Source organism: Desmodus rotundus, chromosome 7 (assembly GCF_022682495.2).
Source record: "Desmodus rotundus isolate HL8 chromosome 7, HLdesRot8A.1, whole genome shotgun sequence".
NCBI lineage: Eukaryota > Metazoa > Chordata > Mammalia > Chiroptera > Phyllostomidae > Desmodus > Desmodus rotundus.
Genome location: NC_071393.1, coordinates 20793737 through 20819688, shown reverse-complemented (window position 1 = coordinate 20819688; position 25952 = coordinate 20793737). Strand labels below are relative to the sequence as shown.

Sequence of the window (25952 nt, the reverse complement as noted above, 5' to 3'; positions counted from 1 at the left end):
AGGCAGAGTGCACTAGGCTTCCCAGTTACCAGGTCTCTCAGCTTCACATGCACTAAGGCTCCCACGGGGACTACCAAGCCCTCAGCCAGGAGCTCCGGCCACGGGGAGGGGTCCAGGTTCTGCCCTGGACCTGGGTGCTGCAAACTGGAACTGACTGTGAACTGGCCAGCCAGTCCCCCATTCACATGGTCCTCTTACCTGCACCATGGGCTCCGAGATGCCGGGGCCCAGTTGATTGCCTCCCAGCACTCTTCCGTGGGCAGCCTGCAGGCACACTGGCTGGGCAGCTCCAGGAAACACGTGGGATCTGTGAGGCCAGGTAGAGGGAGGTTGGGACGCCTGCCTGTGCCAGAGTTCGTGGGGAGGGGGTGGGATCATCGGGTTCTCTAGCCCTAGAGCCCTGGTTGGCTTTGTGGATGGTGGGGTACTAAGCAGTTGGGCTTGGAGCCCCCATTCCACAGAAGGTGGAGAGCTACCTTCAGGGTCAAAGGCAGGACTGTGCCTGTGTCCCTTCTCTGGGGTGGTGCAGAAAGGGCCACAACGATGGGTAAGGGGTTTCAGAAGTCTCTGGAGCATTGAGCCTGTTTTCAAACTGAAAATGAAACAATCCTACTCCAGCAAAGGGTCTCTGGGCTTGGGGGTTATAGAATTTAGTGAGGCTAGGGAGGGAGTGGGCCAGGCAGAGGCGCCCCAACCCCCGTCCTCAGGCCTCCGGACAAATCTCCAACGAATAGCTGGCTACTTGGGGGACTCACACACAGGGTTAGCCCGGGCCGCCACGCCCTCCGGCCCGCGCTCTTAGCCCGCTCAGTCCCAGGCCGCCATCCCTGCGGCCGCCTGCAGGGGCCGCCGACTCTTCAGAAATGCGCCGCCTTTGTCTGGGGCCTCGCGGCGCCCGTGCACCGGGCATGCTGAGAGCCTCCTGCGGCCCAGCTTGCGCCCCCGGCTTCGCGCCACCAGCCCCACCGCCCCGCACAGCCCGCCCCACTGCCCAGCGCTGCCAGCGCCCCTGCCCGGCCCCAACCGGCACCCAGGTGAGCGCCCCGCCCGCCACGAGGCTCCGCCCCGGTCCGCCCCCGCCCCGCCCTGGCCAGGCCGGCGTGGGTACCAGGCGGGTTCCTCGCGCGTCAGACCACATGATCCCATAAAACATTCATCCGCTCCCGACCCACGTCGCCGCCGCCCTCGCCCTCCGCGCCGCGGCCCCGCCAGTTCATCCGACTGGTGGAGCGGAGCGCGCCCAGCCTCGTCCCGCGGCCGGGCCGGGGCCGGGCCGGAGCGGCGGCGCCTGGATGCGGACCCGGCCGCGGGAAGACGGGCGCCGGCCCCGAAGCGACTTTCGGTCCCCGACGCGTCCTGCCCGACCCCGACGATGAAGAAGGCGACCAGCGGAGGTGAGTGCTGCGCCGCGCCCGAGCGGGCCGCTGGGTGGGGCGCTGGGGTGGGGGAGACTCTCCGAGCTGCAGGGCGGGTCCCCGCTGCCCTGGCAGGCGGCAGGGTCACAGGCAGCGGTGAGGGCCACCGCAGTGCCGCGCCGACTGGGGCCGCGGGTGCCCGGCCCTGGGAGGGCGGAGCCCGCGGCTGCAGGAAAAGTTGCTGCTTCCCGGGAAAGTTGGCGGCGGCGGCGGAGCGCGAGGCAGCGGATCGGAATGGCCCCCGACGCCCGGCCAGGGCTGGGGTGGGGTCTGCCGACTGGAAGGGCGCGGTCTAGCCTTGAAGCACCCCGGCCGCGAAGGGGTTAATGAGCAGATTTGCAGAAACGTGGGTACCAAGCAGGGGTGGAGGCATCGGCCTCCTCCGCGGTTGCCCCGCGGACTCAGCTCTGGACCTCTCCTGTCTCTGGGTCCAGGCTGCCGCGGACTGAATGGGGGCGTTGGCAATAGCTGAGAGCGTGGGGTGCGGGGCTATCCCTGAGCTGCCCCTTCAGGGCGCCCGCGATGAGAGGAGGCAGCCTGGCACCTCGCATCCGCAGCCTACGGGGCCCCTGCGGGGCTCTGCTGAGGGGCTCACCTGGCAGCCCTCATGGGGCCCCTCCCTGTATCTGGTATGAGGTCCGGAGAGTGGGGGCGGGGGGCCCAACTGCTGCCCTGCGGTGGTTCCCCATGGGCTGTCCTGCTCATGTCCACAATGCCGCAGGCTGCACACACGTTTCCTTGCACGTGCACGTGTCTACAAGGGCTGTACACTTGCACGCCGCATGTGCACACGCATGCCAGGCTGCCCCGCTGTGCATGTGCATGCATGCTGTGGGTACACCCATATCCTCACCCCTGCCTGCATGCCCACACCCATACACATGTACATAGCATGCTTGTTGTGATCTCCACGCTTGGCACATGCCGGGGCCCCGCTCCTGTGCCCACACGCACATGTGTTGAGGGGGAGGCTATGGGCAGCTTGAGCTCACAGATGGAGGAGGTGAGAAACCCGCTACAAGATCCTGGACCCACCTCTGTCCGCCAGCCTCCGTGTCCGGGGAGTCTCCCCTTCACAGCCCCTCAGGCCTCTGTGTGAGTGTGTGTGTGTGTGTAACTCCACATGCATCTGAACATGTGTGGCTGCATGCATGACCATGTGCACCTGTGGACACATCAACATGTCTCATGGCCTCTGGGTGTAGGTGCCCTGTGTGCCCAGGTGGGCTGTGGCCAGGGTCTGCCCAAATCTGTAGCAGAGGCCCTGGGAATGTGTTGGGGGCTGGCTCAGCGCACAGCCTAGGCTGCGGGGTGCACGGGCTCCCAGTCACTCCTTCTTTTCCCCCACCATGCTGGGGCAGTGGTGGCTGGTGGGTGCTGGGACCCCCTGGACAGGGAAGGTCCATTTCAAACCTGGAGGTCAGCACAGGGACAAAGTGGCCAGATTCCTTGGCTGCTCGGCAGTGACTGCTGCTCAGCCCAGCGGAGTGCCGGTGTTAGCCCAGCCCTCAGCTGACCCAGGGCGACCTTAGGGGGCTTTCAGCCCAGTGCCTCGGTCTCTCCAAGCTGAGGCTCCGTGGTGTGTCACCTGCCTCAGGAGCTGTGTGGGACTCTGAGATAAGGGCGTCAGGGACTCACTCTCACCATGGTAAGGAGGACCCCAGGCCAGGGCTCAGAGAGGCAGAGGCACACCACCTGCTCCCCAGCCACCATCAGTGTCCTTGTCTGTAGAATGGGGACAAGCCAGTCATTCTTAAAAGGTGTGTGAGGGTGGATCCCCTGATAGGGCAGGCAGCAAGGCCGGCCACTGTCCTTTGTCTCAGCCTGTCCTTCCTGCTGTAAATCAGTCGCCTGCCTCCTACCCCCTCTGACCAGAGTGGGAAAGAAGCAAGCTCCCACTCAAGGACCAGGGCAGGCGGTGGTCCCCGGCTCTGGGGTGTGGGTTGGTGGGAGGACAATGGCCTGGATTTGGGTCCTGGCGGTGCCACCCATCGGGGGGGGGGGGGGGGGGATGACCTTGGTGGGACAGTTCATCACTCTGTGCCTCAGTCTCCTCACGTGTGACATGGGCCAGTAATCAGGATCCCCTCAGGAGCTGTTGGGGGCACTTCCAGGCCAAAGCCCCCATTGAGTTCTGACCCCAGGGCTTCTACCTCCAAAATACCCAGAAGGACCAGCGTCCCACCCCCGTCAGCCATTCCCATGGAGGGAAGTTCTCCTTGCACTGCCAGCCGACCCCTCCCTCCTACCCACTGGCAGATGGGGAATTAAAGGCCCCTAGAGGTCACAGGGAAGCTGGAGAGGGCGTGGGCAGGTAGGGGAGCAGGGAGGGAGAAGGCACTACTGAGGTGGGAGGTGGCCCCCTCCCTCCATATTTCCCACGCTGGGGCGGCACCTCTGCTCTGCCCGTCACCAGCAGCGAGGCTGCAGAACCCAGAGCCTCCGTTTCTCTCTATGTGCAGCTGCAGTCAGGACGGGCCTCTCCCTGTGGTCCTGGGTGATAGGGAAGGGAGAGGGCCGAGGGGGAGGCAGACTGGCCCAGCGGGTCTCAACAAGCAAGAGGGCAAGTGGGACGTGCTGGGGCTGTGGAAGGCCTGTGGTCGGAGGAGGCTGAGGGCTGGCCAGGCCTGCGCTGCTGTGCCTCCCAGACCCTCTGACTCCCCACTGACCCTCCCTCTCCTGCCCCAGGCCCACAGACACCGGGGCCCCTCCTTGCTCCCTGCCCCGGCCTTGAATTCATGGCTGTATAGCATAGACATTTCTGGCAGCTGGTACAGCGCCAGGAGCGTCCTGGCTGGTGGAGGCAGAAGGAGCCCACCCCTCAAGGATGAGGTTCCTGCCCCCTGGGTCTGTGGCCAGGGAGTCTCCTTGGAGCTTCAGTCTGTGCACCTGGAAGGGGGCCGGGAGAACAGAGCCCAGGGGGGAGTTCCCTGGTGGGAGAGTGAATGCTTTGACCGAGTGAGTGTTGGTGAGGGGGTGAGTGTGTCAGTGAATGTGGGAAGGCTGAGGGCCCTTGGCTGTGCCTGACCCATGTCGTCCATGCTGCCCCAACCCCAGGCTGGTGGGCCCTGGCTGATGACCCCCACCCCCTGCCCAAGGCAGGGCTGCCTGACCCTCTGTGGCCACCTGGCACCTGAGCCCAAGGTCCATAGGAGCCTGCCTGGCTTCCCCACCCCCAGCTGTACCCAGACGTGTCCCCTCAGGGCCCGGCCTCTGCGTCCTCTGCACCCCTCGGTGTCCCCTGCCCTGTGGCCTGGCTGCTTCTGCACCCTCAAGCGGCCCAATCCCAGGCACAGCCTGCTCACCCAGACACCCATTCATTCTCTCATTTACTTGTTCATTCATTCATTCATTCATTCATTTGTTCTTGGACTGTGCAACCCTACTCTGAGCCAAGCAATTAAAGGGATGTGACCTTTGGCCCCCTGCGTTTCTAGGACTAAATCCTATAAAGGACAGATGGTCACAGAGCTGCAAGTGGAAGCCTTGCCAGAGAATAGGCGCACTGTCCACACCCCCTGCATCTCGCTGCACCATCACTGGAGTGCGTGGGCCCACCAAGTCCCACCATACGGGTGTTCTGTGCAGCAGTTTCTTCTTTTGTCACTGTATTTTAAACATTTTGCACATCGGGAACTATTCCTGTGCATCATGGGTTCAGTGGTGCGTGCAAAGCCCCTTCCCGAGGATGCGCCATTGTTTCTCCGACTCTGCCCCAGCCTCTCCCACTACCCGGGGTTGCATAGCCGGGTGTGGGGAGACCCGCTCTGCACTCGGAGACCCCACAAGGTCCCCCTGGAGGTGTGGTCACATCCCCCTCTCCTGATCCTGACCCCTCCCGACCTTTCCAGGGTGGGCTCTGCGTTTCTCGCTGGTAGTGAGTGAATATGCATCCATATTGATCAGGATATTCCAGCTCTGGCACCTCCAGTGACCCCCCTCCTGCCCCCTTCTCACGGCCTCTGCCTCTGCCCTGCAGCTGTCCATGGCCCTGTCTCCATGCGGCCGCAGCCTAGTTCCAACCGGGGAGGAGGGGGGAGGAGCCATCGGGCACCTCCCACAGCCTTGTGCCCCCACCACCCACAAGCAGGTCGGGGCAGCCAGGCCCGGGGGTGTGTGGCTGCAGACAGGGCAGTGGGCAGACCTGCCAGAGGGGCCACGGGGAGGTGCTGCCTGGGCAGAGACCAGGTGGGCCTGGCAGGTGGAGCTGGGCCGATGGTGACACGGGGAGCCTGGGTGGAGGGGCTGGGGTGTCAGGAGCTGACCCAGCTCGGTTCTGGCAGCCCACTCAGCACCCGAGGGTGCTCGTCTGCTCTGCGGTCCGCAGCAAGGCGCTCCTGACTGACCGTCGCAGATCACGCTCCGTGGAATTGAAGTTCCACGGAAAGCTGATGGGAAGTGAACAAGGGTTTTGTAGTCAAGCAGATTGGGGACCAGCCAGGTTAAGTGGCACTGATGGAGCTCCTTTTGCCACAGGGCATCGGGTTTGCGAGTGGGGTGGGAAGGGCCCCTTGCTGACCCCTCTGCAACACCCCCCCCCCAGGGCTTGGCATGCCCAGGAGTTGGTTTTGGGAAACGGTGACCGAGGTACCTCTGAGGGACTGCGAAGGGACTTTTGGGCCCCCAGCAAGGGCACCAGGAATGGGTGGGCCACCTTACACACACCCTATAGCCATGCTACCTGGTGGGTGGAGGGACCACGCTTCTCCTGGCAGCGTGAGGCAATGTGCAAATTTAACCTTTGGGTTTATGACTCTATTTCTTTGCAGCAAATGTCACGGGAAATGTCAGGCTGAGGCTGAAGCCGGTAAGGGGCCCGTCAAGGAAGCGGGCGGAGTGCCGAGGGGCTCAGGCCAAGGCGGGCTCCGGGACCCTCACCTCCTCCCAGGAGCCCCCATGGATTGCCCCTCATGTGCCTGGGTCCAGGACCGTGTCCTCGGTCTGTCTCAGCCAGCCACTGTGACTTTGTTGAGATGTTGCCTTTATTTACCTGCTTCCAGAGCCCAGATGGGGCAGGCTCAGGGACCTGCCAGCAGTCTCCCCTCCAAGTCTGGGCAGCCACTGGGTCAGCCTGTGCCATGCCGGCTTCCTGTGTGACCTTGGGCAGCACCCGCTCTTCCTGGTCACCAGAGGCCTCATTCGTTATCTATAGCTGTTGACCAACTCAGTGCCTTCGCGGGTGGGAAAACTCGCTGAGTTGGCGGCATGCTGGGTACCAGGCTGTGGGGGCGGTGAGGAGCGGCTGTGTACAGGGCCAGTGGGAGCGGGAGGTGGGCGTATGGCATCCTGTGGCAGCTCCAGGCACACAGTAGGACCATCCAGCCCAAGCGGAGATGGCACGGGGAGCCAGGGCTGTGCGGAGGCTCCCGCCCACGGTTCTCTTTGCACTGACCTCACGCTGCTCTGGGAGGGGCGGCCCATTTCCTGTCCCGTCCTTGGGCATGGAGGGGTATGGGCAGCAGGAGGGTGGGCCTGCATCCCAGAACCACCTCCCATCCCCAGAGATGTAGCTGGAAGCAGAATTCCAGAGAAGGGCCAAACCACCAGGACACACTGGGTGTCCCATCAGAGTAACCTCAGGAGAGCTGTGGGGCCCGAGGTCACACGGGGAGTTCCGCGCTCAGCTCTCCCACCCGCCTCCCCAGAGAAGCCCGGCCAGGGACCCAGGAGTGGCCCTCATGCCCCCCCACTCCTCCCAGAGCCCTGCCGATGCCCTTCGCCGGTGCTCGCCTCTGTCCAAGTTCCTTCATGCGCCCTGGCGAGGCCTCCCTGCTCTCCCAGCACTCGCTCAGCCCCAGCCCTTGTCCTCAGAGAGCACAGAGTGGGTGGTCACGCCCCGCCCAGCTGCTAGGGCTTCCAGAGGGATGAGTCCATGCAAGACCGTGGCCAGTGAGCCTAGTGGGGACCAGGCTGGCACGTCTCTTTGGGGACCAAGGCCAAGACCCTCAGGCCAACTGGAAAAGCAGCAGGACTGTCACTGTCCCCTGGGGCAGTGAGCATCGGCTACCCCAGCACATGGGTGGCCTTCCCCACAGGACAGGGACTGGGGGAGGGTCTGAGAAGGGCCATGGGACGTGGTTCAAGGTGGCAGGTGACCCCCATCAGTATCTTCTGGGGAGGACCCTTTCCACCTTTGGTGGGATTAGCCAGGGTGACATGCAGGGTGGGATTGAGGGGAGCCCTAGACAGACCCAGAAGGTCACTCCCTTCTCCCTCCTTCTCTCAGCAAGTGCTTCCCAACATTTCGTTCAGGCCGGCCCTGTGTTGGACAGTGGAGTCCCCGAGATTCTTGAGCCACCTTCCACCTGAGAGGCCCCCAGACTCCAGGGAGACACCCCAAAGCCCATGAGGTCCCCAGAAGAGAGAAGTATCGTGTGGGTACCAGCAGGGTGATGAGGACCCTGAGGCCCACCCCCCTCCCCCAAGGCCACATTGGACCTGGGTCTTAGGGGCTGGAGCTGCTGTCTGAGGGGAGGGGGCCCTGGAGGGAGAAGTTGGGAGACTCCAGAACAGCCCACTGCCTGGGACTGGGCCCGGACTGGCCCTGTGCAGGGGGAAGAAGGAGATGGGAGCCAGGTGAGGGGCTTGTGGGGGCCAAGAGGGTAGCAGAGGGAGGGGGTGGGCACCTCGGACCAGATGGCTGCCCCATGGAGGCTGCTGCCACCCGCCCAGCCCAGCAGGGAGCCAGCCCGCCATGCTGCGGGCTCCGGGCTGTGTGGCCGGTGGGCCCTGCACGGCAGCTGTGTCCAGGCTGTCTTTCATCTGCCTGCCTCAGCCCCAATTTATGTCAGGCAGAGGCTGACACGGGGACAGGTGTGACAAGTGTTTGGCTTCCTGTTTGAAAATTGGCAAAAGAAAAACTCTCCCCATAAAGATATTCTATGTGCACACCTCCCGGCTGCCACCGAGAGCACCCATCACGCCGAGACAGAGCAGCCCTAATGGGCTCCGTCCTTCACTAGGGGCCTTGGCCTGGCCCCTGGGCTGGCCTGAGGGGGGTGGTGGCGGCCTGTGTGTGAATGTCCCTCTGGAGCCCTCCCCGAACTGTGGCTACCTGCCCCCCCACCCCGCCTCCCATCACAGCCTGAGAGGCTCACACCCTCCTCAGTGAGGAGGGGGGGCCCAGAGGAGGGGCAGTGTGTTCCTCAGGCAGGCGTGGGAATTAGGGAGGGAGGGACTGCAGACCTTCACGTGCAGCAACAGCCTAGGTAGCCAGCAGTGTGCTCACTAGCCCTGCATTGCCCTGAGGCCCAGGCAGGGTCAAGACCCCCCCGCACCCTACCCTGAGCCTATTACTCATGCGGGACCCCTCAGGCCTGGCTGATGTCCTTCACTGCTCCGTGGGGGAGCCCATGAGCCCGTGACCCCAGCCAAGCTCCACCGGCTCTGCTTGTGCCCCTGCCCCTCCACGGCCCCATCGGGGCTGAGTCCAGTGCTTGGGCCAGTCTGAGGTGGGGGAGCAGGTTGGGAAGGGTCTTGCCTCTGAGGGGTGGTGTGGTGGGGGTCTGGGGAGGAGAGCCCTCCCCAGGGGGTGTTTCTGGGAATAGGGAGGGCATTCCCGAGGGGGGATCCCTGAGCAAAGGCAAGGCGCACGCTCCTGCTGGGGTCAGGTCCTAAGGTGAGGCCGGGTCACCAGTATGCCCTTTCTAGCCATGACTTCACCTCGCCTCCGTCAGATGGGACCATGGTCCCTGCCAGGTGCGACGTGAGGTGCTCCACGGGGGGCTGGGCATTTCCTGTGCACCCACTGTGCGCCTGCGCCCGTGAGCTGTGTGGTCTCTCTGCCCCTGGTGAGGTGGGTCTTGTTATCTGTGGTGTGGAGGTGAGGGGCTGGTTCCAAGAGGTTGGGAGACCTGCCTGATTCCCCAGCAACACAGAGCCCTGGGCAGGGACCCCATGGCCTGGGGCCTCCGGAAGGGGACCCTGCTGCCTGAGCAGAGTCTCACCCAGCTTTGCAGGGCAGGGCTGCCCCGTCCAGTGTTGCACACGAGACCAAACAGAACTGACTGCAAGCACTTCTGATTTTCCCGGTTCGTGTGCGTTGTCCTGAGAGAAAACCAGGAAAAAAGTACCGGAGTTTTGAGAAAGGAGTTGTGTCAAACAGCAGGCTGTCCTAACAAAACGCCACAGACTGGGACGCTTTCCTGTTCCCTCATTTCTTTTTGGCATGTTTGTGTCCAGTTGATTGGGCGGCTTAAATAACAGGAGGCACCTTCTCTCGGTTCCGGAGGCTGGAGTCGGAGACCAGGGTGCCGCAGAGGCGGGTTCTGGTGAGGGCTCTCTCGCTGGCTGGCAGACAGCTGCCTTCTCTCTGGGTCCTCAGGTGGACAGAGTGAAAGCCAGGTCCCTTGCCTCTTCTTAGCGCTCTGATCCCCCCATGGGGCCACACCTCAGGACCTCATTCGACCTGATCACCTGACGGGCACCCGTGGACTCTCCTGGGCCCGGACATCCTCAAGCAACGCTGTCCGCCACAGGTGTGAAAAGTTTGCCTCATGCCCAGAGAGGTGGGCGTTTCTTGCATTCACGTGACGGGCATTTATGGAACACCCCTGTGGGCTGGCCTCCTGCCGAGGTCCTGCCCCCTTGGGGCCCACAGCCAAGGGGGCAACCGACAGAAATGAACAGCTCGGGCACCTGCAAGGTGGATTGGCAAGGTATGGAGTGAAGTGGGCTCCCTGGCAGTGGACAGAAATGGGGGTGTCAGGAACCCTGGTGGGGGTCCACCAAAGTGCTCCCACCCCTAGTGAAGTTCAAGACCCAGTCTCCCATTTCACAGGTGACAAACCCAGGCCTGAGAGGCCGGGGTCACTGATGGTGTCCGAGCTTAACTGGGCAAAGCAGCTGGGCTGGGGGTGACCCAGCTTTGTGGGCCTGCTGCAGCCCGGGTGTGGTGGGGGGCAGCTGGGGAGGAGCAGAGGGGTGGGCCAGTGGGTGGGGTCTGGCTTCCTGTGAGCCCTGCCTGGGAGGGGGGCAGCCGGCCCCCTGCAGGGCTTTAAGTATTCCTTAAGGTGAAGAGGGGCTGAGGCCTGGGCCAAGGGCACAGCTCTGAGCACTGGGCGGGGCACTGGGCGGTTCCGGAGCAGGGGCGCCAGGCCTGTCTGACCTGGGCCTGGCCTCATGCTGGGAACCCTCCAGTGCTGGGTTAGAGGAGGAAGGAAGGGGGATGGGGGAAGGGTGTTGTGAAATCACTGGGAAAATATTGAGGAAAAAGGCAAATGCCTTTTCAGGCCTAATAAAAGTCAGGCCATGGTCGGCCTGGGCAGGGAGGAGGGAGAGGCCAGCCGGGTCCTCTGTGGGGGTAAATGTCCAGAGCTCGGGCTCCATAAGGGACAGTAGAATGTGGCCTGCAGATGGCCCAGCCATGGCTACCCATGCCTGTGGTGGTCCCCAGCAAGGCCTGGAGCTTTGGGGGGCCCTCCCCCAGCCTAATCCATGGCCCCAGGAGCATCTGTGCCCTGGATCTGGGAGGTAGGGGGTGGGCCAGGCGTTTTTTGGAGCTTCCATCAGGTGTGTGTGAGGGGAGACCACGCTGGGTTACCTGCACTGACCTCTTCCCCATCCCCAGGGCAAATGCTGAGGAAATGAGGCCACCCTCCCTGGCCCTGTCCCCAGGGCAGCCGACCCCCTCCTGCTGCCTGAGCACCAGGCGCAGCAGCCTCAGGAAGTAGCCGAAATACACTGACCTGTTTTCCAGGAGGCAGCGGCGCCTCCCTCTCCCACCCTGGATGGTGAGAAGCCGCCAACGATTTCCATCCCAAATTGATTTCAAATAAGGAAGAGTAATCACACACAATCATATAGGAATAATTTATCACTTGTTAATAAAAGAGCAATTACTTATTCACGTCGCCCCTGCCTGCGTGCCGTGGGTTCAGTTTCAGAGGTGCGATTAGGGCTCTCGTGGAAGCCAAAGGAAGCTTGTCTGTGCTCAGCCAAGGCCAAGGTGAGCCCTCCCTGGGGCCACAAGTGCAGGAGGCCCCTGCTGGGCTTATCCACCAGACCCCCTGCTCCTGAGGGACCACAGTGGGGGGCAGGAGCAGGGCAGAGGTGAGGAGGGGTCAGGAGAAGTGGCTGCCTGGTAGCAGCAGAAGTGTGGATGGACTGAGCTCGCAGATGGGTTTTCAGGCTGGAAGCTGTCTCTTCAAGTGTCTGGATTCCAGAGGCTTCTGGAACCAAGAGCCAAGAGCAACCCTGGGGACTGGGGGCATCCTCAGCCACCCTTGGCTGAGCAGGGGCTGAGGAGCCTTGTCCCTGCCCAGGACACCAGGCCGAGCTCTGCTGGACCTCCCACAGCCCCACTTCCTCCTGCACCTTAAAGACGCCTGCTTCTGGCCCATGCTTCTCCCCGCCTTCTGGCACACACACTTCATTTTCTTCTTTTTATTTATCTCTATCTCTGAGATTTCAGTGCCAAACATGCAGGCTTTTTAGAAAGATAACACGGTAGTCAACCGTATCTTGCTCAACATTAGAGCCTGCACCCAGCCCCGGAGGCTGGTCTGGAGAATCAGTCTGCAGTCCTGGGCTGCAGCTGCCTTGTTCCCTGTGTTTCCACGTGGTCGGCTTCACGTTTCCATGGCTCCGACCCCAGCTCCCTCTTCTTCAGCACATTCCCCAGCGTCTCGCTACCGTCAGTTAAATTCATAACCAGTGTTGCCCAACCCTGGTCACTAAATAAATACTCTTTGCCACCCGGCCACAAAGGGGTACCTTAGCAACCTTCCCACTATTGTGTGGCCTTTTGTTTTTCCTGGAGTTTATGGTTGACTTTGTCTTTTTTTTTTCCTCTTGTCCCATCTGCCACCCTTATGTGTGTACACATCACGTCAGGCATTCTCCTGGTTTTCTTCACCTGGGCCAGGGAACTATGGACCCCTGGCAGCTGCCCAGGACGTCCCTTCATCACCCAATGTTTCTCGGACCCTGCGTTTTCCTCCTTCAGGGTTTACGTTCAGTTTTAGCTGAAGCACACCCCCAACAAACTCTCTAAGGAAGGCACAGTGAGGAATCATTAGGAGTCCTCGAATGTTCGCAAATCCATTCAAGTTGCATCGGCCTGGTCCAGAATTCCGTGTTGAAAATGGGCTCTGCTCACAGCCGTGAAGCCACCGCTGTGAACAAACTGGCACTCAGTGCGCCGGGGAGAAGTCTGATGCCACGTGGCTTTTTCTCCGGGTGCTTCTCGTGGCCTTCAGAGACCCAATATCACATGGCCGCTTTCATTGGTTGCGCCAGGCACCTGCCCGCTGGAGGGCCAGGTCTTCTGCTCTGGGAGATTTTCTGGTATTATTTCTTCGATCATTTTTTTCTCCTCTACTTTCTCTGTTTTCTCTTTCTGAAACTCCCAATAAGACAGATGTTGGACCTATTTGTCTTCCAAAGATCATCATTTTCCCCCTCTTTCTCTTTTTGTTTATCTTTTCCTGACTTCCTTGACCTTGCTTTCCAACACTTCTATTGATTTTTTTTTTATTTTAGCAATTCTATTTTTAGCTTCCAGGCACTCTCTTGTTTTCCGATGGCTCCTTGGTCACAGCACCCTGCTCTTGTTTTACATCCTCTTCTATCCCTACAAGGGCACTGATTAGATTTTTCCTCACTCGCATCTGTTCCCCACATCTCTACTTCCTCTACCACCATTTTGTCTCCATAGGTGCCTTTCCCAGACACGTGGTTTTCTGGTCGCACCTGGGAGGGAAGCACTAAAGGGGGATCAGATGCTCCGCTGACAGTCGGGTTTGTGGACGCAGGATTGGGGCGACCAGGCGAGAGCTGCTGTAGGGAGACCTCTCCTCTGGGTGTCCCTTCAGGGCAGCAGCCCGACACCCTGCTCCTTGCCCCACACAGCACGAACGCCTTTGCCATCACCATGGGTCTCAGGGACACACACGTCTCCCACACGGGTGGTGGGTGGGCAGGGAAGTGGACCGGCGCACGTGACGGTGCCGCCTGAGCAGCAACGTGACTCAGTGCTGAGTGCACACAGGCTCGCTCGCTCGTGAGGCCGGCGGGCTGCCCTGGGCTGCGGGCCTATCTGCGCTCTTTGTTGAGGCTGAGCTTGGTGGGGGTGGGAGCAGGGAGGAGAGTGGCTCTGGGCCTGCTTGTAACTCAGCCTGGCCGCGGTGCCTCCTTCCACCCAGACACAGCCTCTCCTGGGCGAAGCAGGGCTGTCAGGCCAGGCTGCAGCGGCCTCAGACTTCAGGAAGCAGACCATCAGCGTGACTCTGGAGTACCATCTCTGGCCCTGGGTGGGTCTCACTCCCCTGGGCTCCTCACCTGAGACAGGGCTGACCAGACCAGATTAGCAGAGGCCCCACACTGGCCTCTAGGGAGGCAGAACTCTGGCCCCAGAGCTGGGGCCCCAGATGTGGGTGCTTAGTGGGGTTCCAGGCTGGAGGCACCGTGGGGACCCAGGGAGGCAGATGCTGACCCATCGTCATCTTCCTGTCACCCGCGGGAAACAGACTCAGAGCAAGCAGGTCGGCAGCTTCCCCAGCTGCTCAGGGAAGGGGTGTTGAGCTCACATCTGAGCCCAAAGCTGCTGGACCCCAGGGCCCGCCTCAGTAGCCCCAGGAATAGAAGGCGTGGGCTGAGGACAAGGCTCTGTTGGGGTCAGGGAGCCCAGAGCCAGTTGCCCCTTCCTGCTGTGTGGGTCCCTGGTCTCCTGGGACTGTGGGGGTGGGTCTGGGACCCTGTCCCTGGCCTCGCAGGTGCCCTGTGCTCACCTAATGTCTCTCAGCCTCACAGTCCTGCCTGAGGAGTGGGGTTGACAGCCACCCCTCCCTGTGCTGTGGGATTTGGTGAAACCTCCAGGAATGAGGGAAGTCTGCACCTGGGGCCATTCGCAGGGAGGCCAAGGGTCCCCTTTCTCCCCTTCCTTCCTGCCCTGCCTCGGGGGCAGTGTTGTGTGAGGCAGGGGGTCTGACGGTGGGCTGACAGGAGACAGGCTAGTCTAAGAAGCCCCCGTGCAGCATCAAGGCACTGATGTTGGAAGGGGGTGGCCCCGGGCCACTGCCCTGCTCAGCAATGTCTGCTGGCCGCCCAGCACCGGCCCATGGCTCACTTGCCTCTGGGGCTCCCAGCCCTTGTGTGAGGCTGGCCAAGTTCAGAGTGGGCCCCAGGTCACCACCCAGGCCTTGCGCATGGCCGATGTGATGATGACAAGGACTGTGAGCCTACGCAGCTCACTTGCCACTCAAGACCCTGGCCACGGCTCGGGGGCCTGATTCCAAGGAGGCCCCGCCCTCCGGTGCCTCCCTTCTTCCCTAGGCCTTGTCACCCCATCTTCGTCCTTACATGGGAAGATCCCATCAACCTGGGAAGTGCATCGGAACCCACCAGCCGCTTCCTCTCCTCCCAGCCCAGCAGACAGGGACAGGGCGATGCTAGTTAGTCTGGGAGCCCTGTCAGGGCAGCTGGCCTCAGGGCCCCTAGAGGAGGGCACATTACCCTAGGGGGGCTGGATCAGTGTGGAGGGCTGTGGCCCCAGGACCCCCTGCCTACCCAGAACTTCCTCTCCATAGACACGCCTCCCTGAAGCACCGCCCTCCTCCTCCCTCCCAAGCAGGGGCTGTGAGTGGGGCCTGTGCCTCCCCTCGTAGTGCCCGGAGACATCTGCTCCTCACAGCCAGGTTGTCCCGGGCTTCAAGTTGCCCCCTTCTGTGAGTGTTTGATTGCCAGTCTCCTGACAGCCTCCTTAGCAAAATAATTGTTTTTCTCTTGACCTGTGTGCTGTTTCAGGTCCACCTTCCCTCCTCACCCCCTCCGGCCCCTTGCGATGCTGCCGGGCACTGTTCCTTCCAGCTGTGTGGCCTTGGCAGCACCGCAGCCTTCTCTGACCCCGGGTTTCCCTTTCGTCGCATGGGGTTTGAGGGACCTCCGTGAGGCCGGGGGGAGGGTGGAGGCAGCAACATCCACAGGCAGCAGGTGCTCACCAAGCTCCCATCACAAACCTGGATGACACACTATTTTTCCAAATGGCCAAATACTAATCGATTTCAGCCCTGTGGGCCACATGGTGTGGCAGACTCTCCACTGCGCTCGGGTGGCACTGAAGCCGCCACAGCCAGCACGCGGGCGGGGCCACCTGCCCACGACTCGTTATTCACAAAGACAGGCAGCGGCCAGAGGGCTGGTTTGCCGGATGCCGGTGGAACAGGAGGCCCAAGAGCCCATAGGCTCTGACAAGAGTTTCAATTTGGCCACCTGAACGTGACACCCTGACCTGGGCTGGTGGTGACTCAGATAGGAGACTCTCAGGCTGAGGAGGGTCACTCGCTGCCTCTTGAAACCTCATCCCCTGGGAAGCACCGGATCCCACGATGCTCGCCAGTGCACCCGGGGCCTCTCCGCGGTCTCAGCAGGTGCTGATCCCACGCTCCGCGCCGCAGCTCAGTTTCACATCTCCCGAGCACCCTGCAGATGCTAAACCCCTCGCTGAGGCCCGAGCCTCCCTGGTCCGGGGTTTGCGAGAGCTCGGCTATTCTGGGACAGCTCAGGTGGGCTGCGACCCAACTGCTCCCTCCAGACCGGGGCTGGTCCCACAGGGCAGATAGACAACGGCCTCCCCAGGTGCCCTTGTCTTTTCGGGGCAGAGTGAATCTGGCTGGCACAGAGGCCGTCTGCCTTCCTGTCGGCAATGTTTGACAAGTGCTGAGAGCACGTGGGGATCTGCCCCCCTGTCTCCTCCACCAGCCTTGGTTCCTGGGAGGGGCTCTCCTGTTTGCCCAGCCTTACCCCAGCAACCCCTCTGCTGTTTGATGACTGACCCCTGTGCCCTGACCCCCCACACCCCACAACTGAAGGCCCAGGAATGTACTCCTATTGTGTACTCCTACAGCATGCACCCCAAGTATGCATTCCTACTGTGTGCACCCTGATTGCGTAAGTGGCAGGAGCAGGGGCCTGGGAAGAGGAGGGCTGGATGGGGAGCGAGGCAGGCACAGCACTGGTGGCAAGCACTCAGCCTGGGACAGGAGCGGGTGGTGGGAAGGAGTCAGGCTGAGCAGATGGGAGTGGGGGCAGCAATGCCCCTTTCCTGAGCTCCTCCCCCAGGCAGGGGCATGTCGGCCACTGGCCGGTTCCTCGTTAGTGTTCTCTGGGAACTCAAGCCTATGATGGCCTTCGGAATCAATTTGCCAAGGGACTGTGATGAACTGGTTGTGGAAACAGCATTCTCCAGGTAATTAGGCAGCAGGTGTTTGTTGGTGGCCTGGTAGAATGGCAGGGAGGCTGGCGAAGTCCCTCAGGCTGGATGGATTTTCGGCTGGACAGAGCCTCCAGGTGCTGGCTTTAAGCCCCCAGCATGGGGGTCCCTGGGTAGGGGCCAAGGGAGTTGGGTGTGTGGGCTGGACAGGGCAAGGCTCCAGAGTTCGAGGCCAGGAGCCCAGCTTTTCAAGGCTCCAGGCCAAGGGTCCTGATCACCAGCCCACCTGCCTGGACCCTGACCCTGGAGGGGGCTCCAGGACTCCTCCCCGAGCATCCTCTGACACCCAGAGCCAGCTCAGCGTTCTGGGGCACCTTAAATTCCCCAGGTGGCACATGCCAGCCACACGGTAGGGTGAGCACCTGTGGTCATCCTACTCCTGGGTCACAGCTGTCACAAGCCAAGGCCTGTGTGCTCTCAGGCCTGCTGTGCCCAGCGCGTCACCTGGTGCAGACTGCTGAGCAAGCGAGGGCTGAGTGAGAGTGAGGCCCCAGCCACAGGGCGCTGCCTCTGGCCTCCAGCTCCCAGGTGGGCCAGGCCCCTCCCCTGCAGACCTGCTTCCTTGACTTGAAAGGGGCCCTGGGCTGCCCTCCCGGGTGCTGCATGGGCTGGAAATTTTGAGGGAGAATGGCGCTTGGGTTTGAGGTAGGGGAGATGGGTAAGTGGGGGAGGGGGAGCCCTGACCTTTTACTGCCTGGCAAGGCCTTTCATGGACCTGGTGGCATGACCGTGAGAATCCTACTAGCCCTGAGCTATGAGCAAGCAGCTTTCCCCCACTGAAACTCATCTTCCTCAACTGTGAGATGGGTACATAAGCTGGCCTCTAGGAGAGTCAGCAGAGAGGGGCCCAGCTTGGGCCTGGCCTGCTGGCCCGGGGCGCACCTGTGCGCATTCAGGAGGCTGGTCCTGCCAGCTCTGCCCCGGTCTCAGCACGACGTCAGGCAGGCCCTGCCCACGCTGGCCTCAGTTTCCTCCACTGCGTGCCGCTTGGCCCGGGTCCACCACCCTCCGGTGACTTGGTCCATTTTGGACCAGGCCCTCGCCTGAAGCCACTGCCATGAGGAGATCATTAGGGCACTGGGGGTAGCAGGGTGTGGGCCACACCCCCTCAAGGGCGGACTGACCCCACCCAGAGCCAGGACAGGCCTGAGAAATGCAGCGAATGTGCACACCACCGATGAACGGACGGTGATGGTGAGTGTGAGAAGCAAGTGAAGACCGAGAGGGGACAGATGGAAGGCAGAGGGTGGGTGGTGAGCCCGTGGTAGGTGGAGAGCGGGTGGGGAGGGGAAAGCAGGCAGAGGGGAGGAGTGCGGGCACAGCGCTGCCCGACCCTCTGTGGCAGGTGGACACTGCTGGCTCCACCCCCGCCTGGAGCTATTTCTGGCCTTGGTGTGCTGAGCTGTGGCCTCTGGTTCTGCCTCGTAACTGCGGTCTGTGCCGTGCACCTGCGAGGGATGTTCTTGGTGTTCAAGAGGATCCCGAGTTGACCACTGTTGTGGCTACGCTATAGCTGCCCAGCCCCCTACAGCCTGCTGACCCCAGTCTCCTGGGACTTGGGGGGCGGGGCAGGCAGCAGCTCAGAGCCTTCCTAGAAATGTCCCCTCCCAGCCACCAATGGCACAGGAGGGAGCCATGCACCCCAGCACCTGTCCACATCCTCCCAGCCTGGGTGCCTTTCTGCTGAGGTCACACAGTGGCTACTCCTCAGTCTTGGGCAGGAGGCAGTGTGGTTCTTTCTGTCTCCTCCCTTTCCTCCTGGACCTGCTCCCGTGGGGACAGGTCAGGGCCTCACCACTCACTGCCTCTGTTGCCTTATCTGTAAAATGGGCTCATGGTACTGAGAAGAAAATTGATTCTCATGCAGTTCAGACTCACACCTTTTATACCAGTGGGAGGACCCTCACGGCAGCCCCTGAGGTGGGTGTCTCTGCCACCCCATTGCCCAGTGGGAGCACCGCAGCCCAAGGGCACTGAACTGGTGTTCACTCTAGGGATGGCGGGGGAGGGGCTGGTGTGGGTGTGTGTGCAGCTCAAGGGGCTGGCGGCCTGGTGTGGGGCCACGGCAGTGACAGGGGCCTTGGGGGGCGTGCTGCGCCTGGTTTCCTGTGTGCACTGTGGTTTCCATGTGCACATGCCAGAGCCACAGCAGGGCTGTTTTCTCGCCACATGTGCCTGGAGGCAAGCTGGCACTGGTGCTCACTGAGGAACGGGGCCCAGAGAGACTGGGCCCAGCTGGGAGATGCGGCTGGGGCAGGCGGGTGGCCAGGCTGCAGCCGGTGGGCAGGTGGGCTGGGGTGCAGCCTGCAGCCCACGATGGGCAGAGGGAGCCACAAGGGCACAGACCTAGAAGCCAGAGAGGCCTGGCTCCGGGGGCTGCAGAGGCCAGGGAGATGGGGGACAGGGTGAAGGGAGAGGCCAAGGGGACAGGTGGTAGGACGGGATGGGGACAGTGGGGAAACAGGACAGGGAGGTCTTTTAGGGCTGGGAGGGGCTGCAGTCCACAGTGGGTGTTGGAGGGGTCAGGTGGGTAACTGGGTCCAGCCCCTGCGGTGGAGTCAGGGGATGGCTTCCCATTGCCTGGCTTGGTCTCCGGTGTCCCCTGGGCCCCTGCTGTGAATATGAACCCACACTGCAAAGTTGGGTTTGAATATCTCATAAAAAGATGCCCCCTTCTGCTTGCTCAGCAGAGGGGTTGCCATGGAGACCAGTGGGCTGGCCCCAAGGGGGGCAGGACTGGAGCCAATTACTGCAGTTGTGTGAGGACAGAGCCCACCACCCACTCCTGCCCTGGCAGCAGGGCCCGCACCCAAGGGCCGCGCCTCTGAAGTTGGTTTCCGAAAAGCAGTTGGCTCAGCGGGAATGGAGCCACGTCTTTTTGCCTCATGCCCACTTCCTAGCAGGGCTGAGCCCCTTGGCCCTCTGCCAGCCACCCCGCCCACCGTGGTTCGTCCAAGCCCCAGAACCTTGCTTGGGGCATTCTTAGAGTGGGGGTAGCCCCAGGCGCACTGTCTCCCGGGGGCCGAGGCTGGGGCGTGCCGGTGGTCAGCTCGGCCGGCCCCCATTCCGGTGAAGTCAGCTGAACCTGACACCAGCCTGGCTCACAGACTGCAGTGCAGGCCTGGGCGCCACGGGGCACTGCGTGACAGCAATGTCTCCGGGCCGGCGAGGCGGCAGCATGGTCACGGTGGGTGGCTGGTGACACAGCCGGTGGGTGGTGTGGCCTGGGCTGTGGCATGGCAGAGTCGTGATGGGACCCGCCCTCGGTGCTGCTGAGTGGGATCAGAGCCTGGCCTGGTGAGTACCTGCGGCCCCGCCCCACCCCACCCTGGGTCTTGAGGACAGGAAGTGCTGTTTTCCTAGCACGGTAACATCCTGTGACAGCAGGTGAGATGCTGGTGGGAGCTGGCTGGCGTAATGAGGCCTGACTTCCCAAGGAGAGAGGCAGAAAGGATGTCAGCAGTATAAATAGAACAACTGCCAAAGCGGTGCCCCTTGCAACCTCCCACGCAAGGCCAGCCAGGAGGGGTACCCAGGGCTTGGGGGATCCTGGGCCCCGCCTGCCTCTTTGGATCCCCATCCTGGGGCTGCCACGTCCCCAGCAGGCGACAGGGGACAGAGGAGGTCCCCAGACTGGGGAGGGGGCGTCCACGACCTGGGGACCAGAGTCTGGGAGGGCACACCCCCTGTGATTGCCGCACATGCCAGCTTGCTGGGGCCCTGAGCTTAGGGTGAGCATCTGGACCAGCCCAGGCAGAGAGGGCCCAGCAGGGGTGGGGAGCCCCAAGGTCACAGTTCTGGGTGGAGCAAGTTAGCTCGGGGTCCTCTTCTTCCTCCCTCCCAGCCCCGTCCCCAGCACTTAGCCAGCTCCTGTCTGCACAATCCTGCTCTTAGCTAGCTGCCAAGGAAGGTGTTTGCTATCAGTGCAGGTGTTAGCTGATAACTCTAATGTTAGCTGATAAGCCATAACCCTCCCAAGGGGATTCGCATTTTAATAGACTCACTCCTGAAGGCTGAAGGAACCTTCTGCTTTCAAAGACTGGTGCTCTAAGGGTGGGCTGATAGGCATTGAGCTCAGCATTGCATGGCCCTCCTGCTGAGACCAGGGCTGGATGCACCACCTCCGAGGGGTCTGCCGCCTGGTATAGGCCACTGGTGAGGCCCCAGGGTGCCTGGCCCTTCCGTGGAGGAGGAAGAATGGGGGAGTAGCCCTCTGGGGCTGGGGCGGAACCTCCGAGAATGGGTCTGATGGGAGGGGTGGGGGCAGCTGGGATTGTGCAAAGGTTGTTGGGCTGGTAGGGAGTTAGATCCTGGCCTGGGGAAGAGATCAGGCAGCGAATGGGGCAGCGGGGAGGAGGCTACAGGAGGTGCTTCATTCCAAGGCAGGAAGTGCTCCAAGCGGCTGTGGAGTGTGCGGAGGAGGGAACAGCCTGCCCGGGGGTGGGGGACTCGCCCTTCTGAGACCCGGACCCACCGGCCCTCAGATGTCCAGACTCCTGATCCTGTGACAGTGCATTGCTCGGGCCAGCTGCTGAGACCCCAGGCCCCTGTAGGAGGGCCACTGGAGGCAATGGCTCCCAGCTCCACCAAGGTGCCTGCAGTTTCCTTGTTAAAGCCCAACTCCCTGCAGTGCTGAGGCTTCCTCAGAATTGGGGCCACCCTGGGGCCTCAGCGTGTCCTGGAGCCGGGGCAGTATACGGGGTCTGAGCCACAGCTCCCACACCCCCTTGGAGCCGGAGAGGGCCCAGCAGCTGACCACCTGGCAGGCCTGGACATGAGCCTCTGCTCGGGGCCCCTCTGAAGGAGCTCTGCCAGCCCGACCCTGGAGTGTCTGGCAAGAGCCTCTCTCCCAGCCTGGCTTGTGGGCTGGTGGGGATGGGGACAGGCCAGGGACAGTGCTGGGCCAAGGGACTGTGCTCGCATGGGTCCCAAGAAGGTTCCCGCGGGAGTGAGTGTCCACCCTGGGAGGCCTCCACGGGTCCTGGCTAACCTGAGTGGAGGGGCTACAAGCGCCGGCTGGTGTGTTGGAGCTCTGGGTGGGACAGCGTGGGCATCTGCAGGCAAGGCTTCCCGGTGTGGAGCGACCCAGCCTCTGGCCAGGGCCCAGGGTGGGAGGCCCTGATGGCTCAGAGCCCTGGGCCTTAGCACAGTCAGCAGGAGCTCCACCGAGCCAGGCAGGGTCCCAAAGGGGAGTTGTCGACACGCCTCTGGCCAAAGCTGTTGCCTGGAGGGAGGGCTGTCACTGGACGGCCCATGTTCCAGAGCAGATTTCCAGCCAAGGTTGGAATACCGGCCCCCGGCACCAAGGCTCCATCCATCTCCAGGGAGCGTGTGAATCCCCAACAGGTATGAGGGCAACAGTCTCCACATGGCAGGGAGAGCAGGGATCGCACCTGAGTTTCCAGGGGTGGCAGCCTGTCCTGTTGCAGCCCTGTTCCCGAACAACTCCCAGCCTCACGGCTCCCTGCCAGCTAACTGCCCTCTCCTCTGCCCACAGGGAGCCGGCTACTGGCCTGGGTGCTGTGGCTGCAGGTGTGGCGGGTGGCAGCTCCATGCCCAGGAGCCTGCGTGTGCTACGACCAGCCCAAGGTGACCACAAGCTGCCCGCAGCAGGGCCTCCAGGCTGTGCCCGCCGACATCCCGGCAGCCAGCCAGCGCATCTTCCTGCACGGCAACCGAATCACGCACGTGCCGGCGGCCAGCTTCCGTGCCTGCCGCAACCTCACCATCCTGTGGCTGCACTCAAACGCGCTGGCCCGCATCGACGCCGCCGCCTTCGCCGGCCTGGCCCTGCTGGAGCAGCTGGACCTCAGCGACAACGCACAGCTGCGGGTAGTGGACCCCACCACCTTCCACGGCCTGGGCCGCCTGCACACCCTGCACCTGGACCGTTGCGGCCTGCAGGAGCTGGGCCCCGGCCTGTTCCGTGGCCTGGCCGCCCTGCAGTACCTCTACTTGCAGGACAATGGGCTGCAGGCGCTGCCAGATGACGCCTTCCGAGACCTGGGCAACCTCACACACCTCTTCCTGCATGGCAACCGCATCCCCAGCGTGCCTGAGCGCGCCTTCCGTGGCCTGCACAGCCTCGACCGCCTCCTGCTACACCAGAACCGTGTGGCCCGAGTGCACCCGCACGCCTTCCGTGACCTTGGCCGCCTCATGACGCTCTACCTGTTCGCCAACAACCTCACGGCACTGCCCGCGGAGGCTCTGGCGCCCCTGCGTTCCCTGCAGTACCTGCGGCTCAACGACAACCCCTGGGTGTGCGACTGCCGGGCCCGCCCGCTCTGGGCCTGGCTGCAGCAGTTCCGCGGCTCCTCGTCCGAGCTGCCCTGCAGCCTGCCCCGGCGCCTGGCTGGTCGAGACCTCAAGCGCCTGGCGGCCACTGACCTAGAAGGCTGCGCCACGGCTGCTGGGCCTTCCCGTCTCTTCTGGACTGGTGGGCCCGCTGACGAGCAGCTGCTGGGGCTTCCGAAGTGCTGCCAGCCGGAAGCTGTAGACAAGGCCTCGGTGCTGGAGGCCGGAGGTCCAGCCTCGGCTGGCAATGCGCTGAAAGGACGAGCACCGCCCGGCGACAACCCTCCAGGCAACAGCTCTGGCCCGAGGCACATCAACGACTCCCCTTTCGGGGCCCTGCCGGGTTCAGCTGAGCCCCCACTAACCGCACTGCATCCCCAGGGCTCTGAGCCACCAGGACATCCCACCGTGGGGCCTCGCCGGAGGCCAGGCTGTTCCCGGAAGAACCGTACACGCAGCCAGTGCCGTCTGGGCCAGGCGGGCGGTGCGGGCAGTGTGGGCAGTGTGGGCGGTGGCACCGGTGACGCAGAGGGCTCGGGTGCCCTTCCTGGCCTCGCCTGCAGCCTTGCGCCCCTTGGTCTCATGCTGGTGCTGTGGACCGTGCTGGGGCCCTGCTGACCAGCCCCGGATGGACAGCAAAGCCTTTCTCAGTGGCCGGGCGTGTGTACATACGGGGTCCCCTCCACGCTGCGGCCGGCACCGGGGCGTAGGTGCCGTCCCTGAAGGACGCCTTCCACCCCCCACCCCATCTCCACTCCATCATGTTTACAGGGAGCAGTGGCCGTGTTTGTTCCAGAACACCGCCTCCCGCCCGGACTGCGGGGTATAGAAATATGCATTTTATTTTACTTGTGTAAAAATACTGGGCGATGTGGAATAAAGAGCTCTTTTCTAAGCTGTGGCCTCTCCGGCTGTGGGTGCTGTGGGTAGTGAGAGGGGAGGTGGGCCCTGGAGGTGTGGCCCTGCCCCACTCACAGCCCCACAGAGGCCCTGAGACCTCTGTGGTCCACCCCTGCAAATGGCGCCATTGGGGCTGTGGGCAGCTCGGGCTGTCTGAGCCCGGCAGCAACCATGGTGGGCACTAGGGATGCGTGGCCCCCCTGCCCACCCCCCAGCCGTGCTGGGCTGATAACGGCATCCGGGGAGGGGAGTGTGTCTGGCACAGACCACACACCAGCTGGGGGAGCCAGACCTGGCTGCCTTTGTGGGGACATTTGCTCTGGTGGCACGTGAGGTCCCTGGAGGTCCCAGTCTGCCACCCTAGCCAGCCTTGCCTTAGTGGCCCCTCAGCTCCCATGTGGCTTGGAGTGTTTCCGGAAGGGTCTTGTGCAGATGGGCTGAAGGGCGGGGGCATGAGGCCAGCTCCCTCACTTTAGGGGCCTGGCAGGGGCTGTGTGCCCCCTCACACCCCCGCCCGTGGTCACATGCTATACCTGCAGTCACACCTGCTCAGGCGTGTGCCCCGGGCACCCACACTTACACCATGGCACACCCCAGACACAGGCCCACATGGGGCTGCATAGCCTTGTCCTCACGTGTGCACGCACGCACCGCACAGGCAGAAATATGCACACGCACGCTTCCCCCAGGCCTGGGTAGGGAGGACTCAGACAACAAAGGGAAGGAGGACACGTGGAGGAGGCTGCCCTACCCTCCTCGGGCAGGGACCCTGGGGAGAGGGAGAGGGAGGAAAACGCGGACTGGGGAGGGGGGCAGGGAATGTTGCTGGTGGAGCCAGATGGCCAGGAGGGCCGCTGGGGCTGCAGAAGCCCACGGAAGGGAGGGAAGAAAGACGGGGGAGGACGTGCTCAGCACCCAGGCCCTTTCTCCTCGGTCCCTGGGTGGGTCTCAGACCCTCCCTCTGCTGCCCAGGGCAGTGTCAGGGCACTGTGGGGGAAGGCGCCCCTGCCTCTCCTGTCTGGCCTTCACCCCTCCTCATCTGGGTCCTCCCACACACCCCATCTCTTCTTCCAGACCTTTGGGCCCAGGCCCCCTGCTGCTGCCCACCTCTGTGTGGTGCCGGTGGTCTGCCTCTCTGCAGTGGGTGCGAGCTCGTCCTAGCTCCAAGACCCAGCGTCTTGTCCCTGGGCTCAGAAGGGGCAGCTCAGGTGAGCCCTTCACAGGCTCCTGCCCCAACCCCTCTGGGCCCCCGGAAACCCCAGTGTCCCCCTTGAAAGCCTCCAAAGAGGACTCTGGTGTCAAGGTGTTGGGCCGCCTTGGGCCCAGGCATTGGTGGGCAGAGGGAGAGCATGGGCAGCAGTTTCTTTATCCATTTTTCTCTGAGCAGCCGCTGCTATGCCCAAGAAGACGCAGCCACACTGCCGGGTGTGAGGAGGGGCAGGGCCCCAAGATGAGACTGTGGGGCTCTGGCACGGCATGGCAGCCCCTAGTCTCCCACTGTCTTCCTGGCAGCCAGGAAACTGCAGACGCCCATTTGCAAAAGGCTCTGAGGCCCGCCTGAGCTCCTGGGCTTGCGTGCTTCCCAAGGTGGAAGTTCACTGCCTCCACTGAGCCTGCTCCTCACTGAGAGACAGCTGTGTGCCCTCAGGGCATTTTTCAGGCTGACTGTGCCTGTCACCAGCAGCTAGAATCTCCAGGGGCTGCAGGGCCCACACTGAGCTACCACATGGCCCTTGGGTGCCTCCTCCCCTCTACCAGGAGGGAGAAACTGAGTCCATGGTGGGGAACGGGAACTGACTGGCTATGCCAAAGGTGACGAGGGTGGGTGGGTGAGCCCAGGTGGACCTGGGGCATGTGCGCAGGGTCCCTAAGGCTTTGGGGACTGTGTTCTGAGCAGGCAAGTGTGGGATCTGATTTCCTGTGAAGTTCCCGCTGGCTGCTTTGCCTGCAGGGAGGGCACAGGGTGCACAGTCTGGCCAGAGTATGGGGCAGGGGGGTCAGGAGGGACGTGGCCAGGTTTGAGTTAGACCCAGCGGCTAGCAGGCTTCCGGGTGTCTGCATCCGGCATGGGGCACCCCCCATCCCTGGGGTGGGGACGCCGGGAGGAGCAGCTTCCCGTGTTGTCGAGGCCC

At 62.8% G+C, this 25952-nt stretch overlaps 1 protein-coding gene across 1 annotated transcript; it reads left to right on the top strand.

The window, feature by feature from the left end:
- Nucleotides 1-1153: 1153 nt before the first annotated feature.
- RTN4R (reticulon 4 receptor) lies at nucleotides 1154-23798 on the top strand. Its single transcript, XM_053927475.2, has 2 exons — nucleotides 1154-1394; nucleotides 22121-23798. The coding sequence occupies exons 1-2, from the start codon at nucleotides 1373-1375 to the stop codon at nucleotides 23536-23538; spliced, it is 1440 nt and encodes a 479-aa protein (XP_053783450.1). The 5' UTR covers nucleotides 1154-1372; the 3' UTR covers nucleotides 23539-23798.
- The last annotated feature ends 2154 nt before the right edge of the window (nucleotides 23799-25952 follow it).